Genomic DNA, 12,919 nt, shown 5'->3' on the forward strand with positions numbered 1-12,919 from the left:
CAGGATGTGCCACAGTAAACTGTAAGCATATGTGAGCTGCAAAAAAAACTGGTTGTCTACAGTTGCAGATGTGTTATTTGATTTTTACCTCTGACATTGGGGTTCTGTTTACACTCGGGTTCATGTATTGGTTGGTTAGTTTGTCAGCAGGATTACACAAAAACCACTGAACAGATTTCCATGAAAGTGGGATTGAGGATCAGCCTCGGCCCAGAATAGACCCCTTTAACTTCTGGTGCTTATCTGGATAAAGGGCCAGATCCAGGGATTTTTCTCCCTCTTTAACATTGTGAGATAGGACAGTTTTGTTCATTTCTGAGGGAATAATGCATGGATCTTGATGGAAAGGTCAGATGTATTTAGGTGGATGGTATTTGTGAATGAATAGTTATGGGTGGGGAGTGTTGGGCCTTGGTAGAGATATGCACTCCACTAAGTGCCACTCTAGTTTTAAGCAAAATATTATATACAGTAGATGTTTAATGAAAGTATCTGTGTGACATAGGCTTGAAATCCAGGCTATATCAGGTTCTTATTGCTTATTTAAAGCACTCCGAATTACCTTTATGCCTGGAAGATACAGGCAATACAAATAAACTTCAAATAAACTAGACTACAGTTTAACTCAGCTTGTTACTACTGAGTAGCATTTAAATGGTAGCCCTCATATATTTCAGTTTTCAGTGCCAAATGTGCATTTTATTAATATTTTAGAAGCTTAGATACAATATTATATTTTCAATATTGTTTTGTTATATAGTTATACATATTTTTTCTGCTATCTAAGAGGGTGCAGATGGATGCATGTCAAAAAGTACTATATAAGTGCAGCCTGTTTATTGATTGTATCTACAAATCATTAGCAGACTTTGTAGTCAAGGGGGGGAGATTTAAAAATAACAGAAAAACACTGCTTACCCAGCCCAGGAACATACCATAACTTGTAATGTTTATTCATACATCAAGCTCCATTCATCCATTCATGTTATGCAAAATATATTTATGTACAAAATACATTCAGTTTAAACTTTTCACAAGATCAACAAAAGCCATTTACAGTATAATACAAGACAACTTATTTCATAAAAGATTAGGTCATGTAAACATTGTCCTCAGTTTCTTTTATCAAATTCATAAAAACAATGTCAATCTCACATCACAAATATAACAGTTCAACTCTTGTTACTTTATGCAGTATCAATAAAAAAAGACGACATACATTTATTACCCTAAAATTAAATGAGTCCTACTGACAGAAAGAAAATAACAAAGCAGAACAGGAATTATAACACTCATATTAATGTAAACACAAAGTTTTGCAATGTAACATCTTAAAAATGCGTCAGAAGCTTTCACAAATTCAAGAAAGTTATGATAATGAAATTATAAGTCACAAAACATCATGACATTTGAAGCCATTTCTCTCAAGTTGGGCATGGAAGGAAGTACAGCAGTTTTCAGTCACTGGGGTATTTCATACATCACATGTTAACACATTAGTAAAGTACCTCTGCTCTCAGTTGTAAATGGGAATCGTCAAATTCTAATAACTGTACCTACAAGACTGTGAGACTTGCCATTGCTTAGAACTTAGTTAGAAAGAGTGAAACACATTCTTCCTGTAAAACATACATCACTCTACAGCTGCAAGACAATCTCTTAAACTGTGTGTGTCATCTTGTTTCCGCCTTCCTGCATGGCTGTCTGGTGATTACGCTGTTTACTGGCTCAGAACCAGTTCACACTTAAACAATGGATGCTTTGTCTTTCTGGCAGTCTAATTAAGTCTTTGGTAAAGGTTTTTCCTGCTAGAAAATTAGTTTTTTCAAAGCCAAATGTACATCTTTGTGTGTGTGTGTGTGTGTCTGTGTGTATGTGTGTTTATGGCAACAGATCAAAAGGTTATGTTACAAAAATAAACTTCGGCTTCTCACAGTTTTGACTTTCTCTCAGTTGAACCTGTCCCGTAAAGTTCATTGCAGCATTAGTGTTCATAGCGATGGAGATGATGAAGTCTTGATAATAACACCATAATGAAAACATTTAAACTCTAGGGACAAAGATGATGATGATCAAATCAGCTCTCTCTTCAGTTTTAGCGTGAAAGCTTATTACGATGTTGCTGATATTCATTGGTGCTGATGAAGAGTATGAATCTATTAGTTGATGAACTGAGCGCCTCCATGTGGCACCATCTCCGTCACTCCCCACGCCACTATGTTTCCCCTCTGCCCGCAGCCCTGGCCCTCCTGCAAAGCCAGCTGGGAAATCTCCTCCTCTGAAAGCACCCTGTCCCACATATTCACCCCTGACATCTTCCCCGCGAACGCCAGCTTGGTATCGAACCCTCCCTCAAACCCTGGCACCCTACTCTCGCTTGGAGACAGAGGGCAGCAGCCGTTCCTCTCCTGCCCCAGCTGGAGTGAGCCTCCGTCGGGTAGGACGTGTCCTTCAGCCACTCCGGGTGTGGCGGCCACCTTTTTCCCACCTGCCCACAGGGATGCCAGTCCCCTCTCAGATGACCAAGCCCCACACAAGTGGATCCACTCCGATGTGACTCCTGGGTTCACCACACCCCGTGCCTCCACCAGGTGAGCCTCTCCTCCGATGGTGAGGAGCGCTGATGTTTGACCGAGCAGCAGCTGGATCTCGTATGGGTTGCGGCGATTTCCGTAGGAGACCAGCACGGTTTTGTTGGAGACGATGGTCGGCTTCACCCACATGCAGACAGTGAAGGAGGAGAGGGAGAGAGGGACGTCCGGTATGACAGAGGTGTAGATACGACGGGAACGCATGGGGAAGAGGAGCGCCATCTCACAACCTAAACAAGAAGAAGAAGATAGAGTTAATTTATATCGAATAAGAGTTGTCATTTCATATTTTCATAGTTTTGAGCAATATAGGATGTCCATGACACAGACTGACGTCATGATCTGTCCTTGATATACACCAATCAGCCAGAACATTAAAACCAGAGTGAATAACATTTGTCATCTTGTTATAATGCTATGCTCGGCAGGGAAATCCTGGGTCCGGAACTCATGTGGATGACACTTGACATGCACGACTCACCCAAACACTGTTTCCGATTATGTACTCCATATGTCTAAGGTACATGGCAGCGTTCCCCTCAGCAGACAATGGACCATGCCACACTGCAAAAACTTCTCAGTGATGGCCTGAAGAACATGACAAGAAGTTGAGTGTGTTGACCTAGCCTTTCAGATTCCTCTGACTCCGATCTGATTAAGCATCCGTGGGAAATGCCAAAACATGTCCGATCCATGGAAGCCTGATCAAGCAACCCACAGACCTTAAAGCATGCACTGCCAATGCACTGGTACCAGGTCCAAGCCTAAGTTCCACAGATGCTTAATTGCAAGGGGATGTGGGGAATTTGGAAGCCAGGCTGATGCTTCAAGCTTCTTTTCACGCTCGTCAGGCCATTCCTGAGAAATCTTTGCAGTGTGGCAGGGTGCGTTGTCCTGCTGGGGCCACACTGCCACTGGGGAGTGTCTTTGCCATCAGGGGATGCACTTGGTGCAGTGTTGTTTGTCTGGTTTATGTGTGTCAAGTGGCCAGAAGTCCAGAAGTTTGTTTTCTCACAAACAGTAAGATGCTTCACTTTTTAAATAACCAAAAGGCAGGCAACAGACGGTAAAAAAGAGGCAAGGACCAGGGTGAGCCAGATGAAAGTAAGATGTAACCAAAGAAACCTGGGCCCAAAATAGAACCTTGGGGGACTCCACACGAAATACATTTTGAGAATGAGGACTACCAGTCTATAGCCACAGCTTGCTAAATCTATGTAGACTCTGCATTATATAGATTAATTTGACTTATGCAACTGATGTGTATTCATACATTTTCTAGACTGCATTGCTGCATAATGTGTGTTAATATCTCTACCCAGAAAGGATCGCGAATGCGTGCTGGTTCGAAAAGGTACATTCAGGTGGCAGTATTGGAAATGAAAGGCTTGTTGGAAAAACAGAGTTCAGTTCACGGTCAGGTGATGAGATCATAAATCATAGGAGGTTTTTTTTTTCTCCCCCACCAACACTCGTACACACCTCCCTCTGTGGGTCATTGGGTTCATTTGGTTTCTTCTGCTTCATTTCATTCTTCTTCTTCTTCTCTCTTTTTAATTACTCAAACAAAGTCTCAAGCACTCTCTTCTGATCTCACCCTCCTTTGTGAAACCTACTTTTGTTACCTACAGGCAGAAACTATGTGTGTGTCCTGTTGAGCGAAGGCTTTCTGGGCAATTTATTCCCTATTACATAATACAGTGTAAATGCATTTTGCGCGTCTGAGCTCTGTCGGAGGTCTTGTGGACTGTGGTCCTTTATCTTCTGTTCTACTTTTCTCTTTTGAGTTTTCACGTCATTACATTTAATTTCCATTAGTCTTTTTTCTTCTCAGTCTGCCCCCCATCCCTCCGGTTGCTCCAGTTAGCAGACACACTCCAACCCTGCTAAAACCAGAGTTCCCAAATATTGATGTTACATTTGTCTCAGGTTTCTGCCACTCAAAAAATAATGGTGAAAAAAGACATTTTGAACATGCTGAGTGTCTGTGTTCATGATGCTTTCCATCTGGCTCTGCTTTCCCAGGGTGCTTTGGTGCGGTTGTTGTGGCAACTGGCCAATGATTACACCTCCCTTGACGCTGTATGTAGGGCAGCTATACATTAAAGGTGTGTGCATGTGTGTGTGCATTTACGTGTGTGTGTGTGCATTAAGTGAATAATATAACGTATCAGGTTTGTTTTGCAGGTTTTATTTGATTAATTCTAAGAAATGAAGTTGTCTCACTTACATGACCACTGGCTTTGTGGGACTACAATTGATCCAAATTTACTTACTCACACTTAATAACTAAATCTCTAAAGTTACATTGTTGTTAGTCAGTGTTTAAATTAAGAATGGAGAGAAAACGAGAGTAGTAGCTCTGCTAAGTGAAACCACATGCTCTGGTGGCCTGAATCTGAGATGAATTTAAGTTTGCGGCCCATCCAGCTAGAATGATCTTTTTTTTTTAATCTTTTGTGCATTATTGGCTTCTGCTATTATCTTTAACTATCTAAACTTTGTTAAATATATTTAAATGGACATAGCTGAAGGCAAAGGTTTAGATTGATGGATGAAGTCCCACTCTAACTGAACTGTTTGGCCCAGGGTTTTGTTTTTCTTGTTGGATGATTCACCAAAATGTGTTTTTAATAAACGATAAACAAACAGAAATAATAGGCAATAAGGGAGTATTATACCACTGACCCTGTACCTGACCACTAGTTCCTCTTTTCACATGCGTGGCTGAACTGTATCAACTGAGACTAATGATAGTGGATAGTGGAAAAGGATAGATTTCTACTTGAGGACAACTTGCCTGGAGACAGACAGAGGAAGTGGAAAAGGCATGTACGACAAGGCGTATTGATTAGTTGTTGGTATTTGAGAAGCAAAGCCCAACAGAGAGGGGAGTCTCATTATTTTGCTTGAAGCATGAGCTGAATGTGTCAACGCAGAAGAAAATTTGAAGGTGGAAGTTTGCTTGGGGTGGTGCTGAAACAGAAATCCACAGGTAAAGACAGACACGTAGATTGCTGGTGGTGAGATGGATTGCTCACCTGCGGGTAGGTATCTTTGCCTTGATGACCTCAGCACCTCCTCCAGGCCGACCCTCGTCTGTTGCAGGGCGGCCAGCACCCCGTCTAGTGCGTGCTCTCGTGACGTGACCTCTTGCTCCTGGTTCACAGGTATTCTGCTGTCTGATCCTGTCTTTGGACTCGTGCCAGCTCCTGGGCTGCTGAAGCACCCGGTCTCCAGTTTGGCGAGTCGGGAAGCTTGTGCTCTTGCTATTGAGAGGAGCTGCTGTAGCATCGCCTCTAGGTGGTTTGAATTCCCGACAGAATTCCCAGCAGCAGCAGCAGCAGCAGAAGAAGTCAGATCTTTAGATTTGAGGCGCTCAAGGGTTTCTCTGAGGCGGCCCTCCAGCTGCAAGGCCATCCTTCTTCCTGCTGTCTCCACTGCAACCCCACAGGAGCCACCATACTGGGCCACGAACCTAATCAAAAGAACCAGCGTAAAAGATTTGAACCATTTTAGCTTAAATCCACCAAAGCTCAATTAGAAGTCAGTCTTGACTTGAAATGGAGAGCAAAACTCTTGAGTGAATTTGTGCCATCTTTCAAGGTAAAACAACATATTTGATAACCCATTGGCTCAAGTTAGCAGTTAGCCACTCTAGCTAACATCACCATGAGCTATGGAAACATGTCATGGGCCTTTTTCACTATGGAAACCCTAACCCTAACCCATAATTCAATAGACCAAAAGATTAATCAGTTGATTGAGGAAATGACTGGTTAATTATTTATTCTGAAAATAATCAGCCCTTGCACTGACAACATAGTTGGATCAAGGATAGGACTACTTGTATTTGCATGTTATAAATTTTGATCACCAGTGGAGTAAACTTCCAAATTACCTTTAAAAAGCATGAACTCAGGGTAATATAAAAACCTTCTGAGAGCATATAAAACACTGAAACTCTAATGGGACCTCTTACTATTGTGACCGAGTTGCTCAATTCACATTTTCAGCTGAACTGTACACTCATTTTAATCGCTCAGTCCCTCTGATCCCTTTGTCCAACCAACCTGAGCATTTCTCCGCGCAGTGACCCCATCTCCACCTTGATGATGTCATCTGCGTACTGAAGCAGCATGTTCTCCCTCATCTGACTGTTTTCCAGCATCGAGAAGATCTTGTCCCATTTGGTCAGGTCTGAAGAACTACAGGGGGCCGAGCTCGGCGTGGCTGGAGAGAGGAATTGTAAAAAGAGAGAGAAAAGAGAGAAATGTTAAGACAGCTAAGAGATAAAATCACAGGGGGTTTTATAACATGTATTAGGAGGAGAAAGATATTGGCAATGCAACATGAGAAGTGGTATTATTAATGGATTGTGTCTTAACGCACTACATTTTGGAACTGCAATTCCCATAATGTGTTGTTAGATTTAAACAACATGCACAGTATAATGTATTCAGTTACTGTAGTTAGCTGCCCTCTACAACCACCTAACAAACTTTTTTGCAAATGGGCACCATTAACAATGTGCAGAATTGGCTATTGGTTGTTCATCTTCGCACTGCACCCATGGATATACAGACAGCTATTACTCAATTACTTTAACACCAGAGAATATTTAAAAATGTAATGATTCTAAGGCGAGTTCTGGAATTAGAAGATTTTTTTTCAGTGACTTCGTAAGGGGATAACAGACATCAGTGATACTGGTAAAGCACTAAACATGTCCAATCCAAACACTTATGAATCATATTTGTGTGTTCAGACTAGATGTTATGACACTGACAGAGGGAGAACAAATTCCGGCTCAAACTGCGGCTGTAAGGCACTGAGGGTTTTAAAGTGAGTTTTTGTCTGCCTCACAAAGGTCTGGCATTCAAACAGATCAAGCTCATCATGCTGTATGTCATCATTTTTAACTCATCTTGAACGAGAGTGTCGGGAACATGAATTTGTTTAACCTCCCCGCTGTAGCAATTCAGCAGATGCTATGGCACCTGTGGCTGCATAGAGAGCAACCAGGAAAATATACAGAACTTCTATTACATGTGCTGCGTTGAGCATGCTATGGTCTCTGTAGCTTTGACAGGAACTTCCATGCCATATGGAGAAAGACAGAAGAAGTGGAACATTTGTTTTGGTCATCTGGAAGCTCAGAGAACTGTAAATGCTGCAGTCTAAGAAAGAGTGTCGAAAGATAGATGGATGGAGTACAGGTGGAGGTAAAGGAGGAAGTGAGGCTGTTGAGGGGAGAGATAAGAACGTGAGAAAGAAACGGGACAATTGCCCCATAAACCAACGGATCCTCTGCTTCCTTTTAACTCTCAAAAGGAAGGACGACCTGCTGAGAGCGTTGAGGGGAGATAACAACAGTCGAGAGAAAGCAGGAGAGTGAGAATGTGTGTCAGACACACTGTTCAAATTAACGTGAGCCTCTCAAAGTCTGTTTATACCCGCAAATGTCTTCTAGAGGGGCATTATCACATTTGTTTTGGCTACCTGTCCTCACGGTTCAAACTAAATTAGACAGAGGGTTCATGCACCCTGCTCCCCTTGACTTACCAGAGTAAAAGCACAGGTCTGTCAGGGCTTTGTGATGTATTTTGATGGATCTGAAAGTAAGTAGAGGGTAAAAAGTCCTTGGATTCTCGAGCCTTTGGGGTACTTTGGAATCTCAGAATTTGAGGTCTTTGAAAGTCAAATGAGCTACTGCATTTGGTTACTTCTTATCTGTATTATTATTATTATTATTATTATTATTATTTTCAAAACTATTTCTACTGTTCTTTGATGAATGAATTACATTTATTTCAGTTTTTTCAAAAGGACAACCCTGTACACTCATTTTAATGGTGAACAATACAGAACAAGCAGATGGAAAAGTACTTTAAAAGGTAGAAGAAGTACAACCTGTACCCTCCTTTGGCCAACAGTCGGCATTTACTTCTCTGCTACATGTATTTTTTTAACCTGTCATTCATTTGAGAATGAACCATGTCATGACCTCTTTCTCATCCCCATTAATTCAAATTCCTCTCAGACATTCAGTGGTTATAGCAGGTCAGAAGTAATCATCTGTGTCTTCCTCCGGGCTTTGACCCCTCAAACTGTACCGAACTCACGTGATCTCCTTTCTCGTTCGGTGAGCCAATTCTGCATTTTTGCGTGCTTCTTTGTCTGTCTCGCTCCCACCTTTTCATGCTTTGGCAGGCAGAAACAATCTGTTCTCCCCTCTTGCATTTCCTGTGCTTGTATTTGACTCTTCGTGGTCATTTGTTCAAGCCACTCTCATGTTTAACCACATCCCAGGCTGTACTCAGAGCTGAGTTTGCTGCCTGCACTGCAATTAAACCTCTCTCAAGCTATAAATCAACAAACAAATGTAAAATGCATGCTTGCGAGGGCCCCACCACACTCATACTTTCTCTTTCATGTGCACATCTTACCTGAACATGTTCCTTTCCCTCACAAACAGCTGAGGGAAGAGTTTCATACTGATATGCTGAAGTGTTTGTGACTGGTGATCAGTCATTCATGCAGTAATATGTGTTGGATCCCGTCGACAGCTGCAAAAGCCCTCTGCTTCTCTGGCTGAGCATGCTCTTTGATGTGACTCGTCTCGTACACAAACTGTCTCTGCCAGCAGTCTATATGCTGTATATACTCGTTCTCCCTTCTCTGTCTCTTTCTCTGTACGTTTTGTCTTTGATTGCCCTTGCCGAGTTTCTGTGTTTGATTCTAATCTTATTCTGGTTTTACACCATGTATTTATGTTGCACTTTCTGCTGCAAAGACAGAATATTCCCTCCTGGGTCAATTAAGGATTTTCTTATCTTCATGAAACACTACAGTAAGAGTCTCTTAAAAATAAAATGAGGGTGTAACAACAGATTTACAGCCATGACTCTGTAATAAGAACTGTCATCATATCACAAAACATGATCACTAGATGGAAAAATGTTTTGCTCCGGTCAATATTGGATATTATCAAATATTTGCTGTCATGTGTCATTTTTTCACAATATCGAATATGATCAGCGTTTATGACATCTTTGGGCTATTATTTTGAAAAGACATAGCACATGGCAGCTTTGGGAGATTATCACAGGTTAAAGCATGCATGCAACATTTTGTGGTATGTTACAGTTTTGTTATTGTTGTAATGCTTCTGAAATCATAGAGACTACTATTCCACACTTTTTGTCAGTTTTAAAGGCGAACGAAGGCGTGTTTTTTTAAATTTATTTTTTTATGTCGCACCATTCAGACACCAGGCATTCCAGAGGGCTTTACAGGAGCACAGGAATGCATTCAAAATAAGACATCAGGGCATCACACTAACACAGTATCAAAGCTGCTCACATAGTACACTATACTTGTGAATGATTCCTTGTGCAACGTGATCAGTCAAAGGTGCTGAATGCTGATTTCCACTCGAGTCAGTGATGACAGCGACTGAACATACAGTACGAGGATGATGCTATAATGTCCTGAGCTCACCTCTCAAGCAACCGCACACATGAATCCTACTTGAAATCAAATTTCACACTCCAAGATTAGATTAAATCTGAGTAGCTTCATCAGCACACACACACACACACACACACACACACACACACACACACACACACACACATATGCACAGTTCAGCACTTACGTTCTGGCGCGTCTCCCTCTGTGATTTCATTGTAGTAGGGGTCAGCGTAGTTGACCTCAAAGTCATCCTCCCCGTACGCGAGAACGAGACACACGCATGCCGACAGCATGCACACTGCCCGGGGGAGCCTCCACCAAAACATGCTGCCGCTGCTGATTGTGTGAGAGAGTGTATGCGGATGAATGAGTGTGTCTGCTAAATGTCAGGTCTGCTCCTCTGCCTACCTGCTTGTCTGTGTGTGTGTGTTTGTGTCTTGTGAGAGAAAGTCAGGTTGGGGGTGTGTGTGTGTGTGTTTGTCTCTGCTACCTCTCTCTGTCCGTCTGTCTCACTTTCTACAGCGCTGCAGGTCCACCACTCTGTTTTTCTACCCCTCACTCTCCCATACAGTATTTGTCCCTCCTCCCTAATGACTCCCCACCTCTCTCTCCTTCTCTCCCTCCCTCCCTCTCTCTCTCTCTCTCCCTCCATCTCTCTCTCTCTCGCTCTTTCTCGTTAAATGCTGAGCAATCCTTTGGCAGGAAGCCCGGCAGTGTAGAGTACTCCAACAAGAGTGAGGGACTGTTTGGTCCCTAAACACACACACACACACACACACACACACATTTGAATAAGAGAACTTACTTATCCATAAACCTCTGGACTCTAATTTTCAGCATTCTATACTTTTAATATCAATAAAAGGTCGATCCTGTCAGTTCTGATAACTCACCACAGTAACTATGATATGATGATATATATTGTATAATTAATATTGAAGTTTGCATGACCACAACTCAAAGAAACATGGAAGAGAGAACGACAGGAGAAAGACTCTGACCAGCCAAGACAAAAGACAAAAGCAGAAAAAGTGCTATATTATGATACACTATGATTATCTGGATGTATCAAAATATGAGATTTCGGTCATATCGCACGGCCCTAATGTGGGAACACGGTGACATCACTGCAGCAAAGTACAAGAAATAGGACAAGAAACACAAGATAGTCAGACTGGTTGTAAACAAGTCAACAGTTGAGTCACCAAAATCTGTTTTTTTTTTCTGGAGTTCAGAGAAACTTTACAAAGTTTATGAAACACTACTGATGACATGATGACAGATTCTTAAGTATTTGGGCCTTTTTGATTTGTTGTACATCAAAATATTTCTGTATTCCTGGCCGATCTCCCCTATGATATACAACTTTTTTCATTGGTAGAAGAAGAGTCAGACCCTGTTGGGTCACTCACTTCTGTCTTCGAGATCAGTTGAGTTAATATGAGTTTGTGATCTGGCTGATTAAAGCCAGGGTTGAAATTGAATTAAGTGTTACATTTTTACATATTTCACACATCAAGATGTACTAAATTATCTTTGATCCTGTCTCTGATCTTAACCTCATCTTGAACCCAGTTATTACACAAAATTATACCTTTAAACTCGTGAGGAATGTTGCTCTAGGAAGTGAGGAAATGTTAGAAAATTTCTCAAAATTTCCGCCCTTGTGAAAACGCTTGGCCCTCTCAAGTAAAGAAGTGTAAAAGCAGTGCTCCAGCTCGTGAGCGAGGCGGTGAGTAATGCGTCGTTGGAGGTAGCCTGTGTGTCGTAATCAGATATAACTTCAGCTCCTGCGACTTGGAGAGAAACAGAGAAAGGGAGAAAGGGAGAGGGGGAGGAAGCATGGAACATAAACTTTCCTGATTTTTGCCCCCATGCAGAGACTGTGTGTGTGTGTGTGTGTGTGTGTGTGTGTGTGTGTGTGTGTGTGTGTGTGTGTGTGTGCGCGCGCTTGTGCATTTGTGCATACATTGAGGGAGGTATGAATAGATCCCAGACATCGGGGGGTTTCTAAAAGGGTTTATTGTTCTTCTGCTTCGCTCTGTTTATTTATTTATTTGTCAGCCTTGCCATGTGTGGTTGTGCACGGTTGTGTGTATAGACTGTATGTGGTTAGAGTGTTGTGTGTATGCGTTTGTTTGTGTGTATTTTCAGCGGGATGGAAATAATGACTTCCTCATGAGATTTAAGGATTCTCCCGTTCTCCCACTCTCACCCGTCTCCCCCTCCCTCCGTCTCTCCGCCTGTGTCTCTTTCATTGTGTTTTCTGTTTTCCCTCTCTCAAATACCTACTGATACACACACTTGTTCTCTTGTTATCTGGGTGGAACAGCCTTTTCATTCAGACAGCTGCACATGGAGAGACAGAGTGGGAGAGGTTTGAGAAAAAAGAGAAAAGTGGCAAAACGGATTCACAGGGACAACATATTGCTTTAACCTGTCCCCAGTTTATTAAAGCTTTATGCCTTATCTTTTCTACACAACAGGGCTGAATTCACCACCGTCTTCAGCAACACGTCCTTTTCTTTCACTCCCATCTAGGTGTGTTGGTGTCTATTAGACAACACATTTTGACACTTTCTGCTGCTGTCTGGCAGGTTTTTCTCAGTAAAAAGTGAAGTTCTGGAACTGACTGACTGACTGCCGACAGATAAAAATAAAAGCACAACCACCAAGCATTTAAAAGCCATCATGACTATCTAAAAGAAAACTAGGGAAGCGCCTCAAACATGACACTACAGCACCTAGAAATCTTTTTTTTTTTCTTCTGGTGTTTCCAGAAGTTTGTATGTGTTCGTAGGTGTTGTGTATTTATATGCCATCAACCTGCCAGGGACAGCTGTCATGGTCTA

General features: G+C 42.0%; 2 protein-coding genes across 7 annotated transcripts in view; one reads left to right on the forward strand and one right to left on the reverse strand.

Annotated features, from left to right (window-relative positions):
* Positions 1–12,919, forward strand: part of veph1 (ventricular zone expressed PH domain-containing 1) — an 86,633-nt gene that overhangs the window by 18,483 nt on the left and 55,231 nt on the right. The gene's annotated exons all lie outside the window — the stretch shown is intronic.
* On the reverse strand, positions 924–10,622 carry ptx3a (pentraxin 3, long a). Its single transcript, XM_037082826.1, has 4 exons — positions 10,252–10,622; positions 6,665–6,824; positions 5,633–6,069; positions 924–2,821 (listed from the first exon to the last, which is right to left on the reverse strand). The coding sequence occupies exons 1-4, from the start codon at positions 10,391–10,393 to the stop codon at positions 2,160–2,162; spliced, it is 1,401 nt and encodes a 466-aa protein (XP_036938721.1). The 5' UTR covers positions 10,394–10,622; the 3' UTR covers positions 924–2,159.

This window comes from Acanthopagrus latus, chromosome 2 (assembly GCF_904848185.1).
Source record: "Acanthopagrus latus isolate v.2019 chromosome 2, fAcaLat1.1, whole genome shotgun sequence".
Lineage (NCBI taxonomy): Eukaryota > Metazoa > Chordata > Actinopteri > Spariformes > Sparidae > Acanthopagrus > Acanthopagrus latus.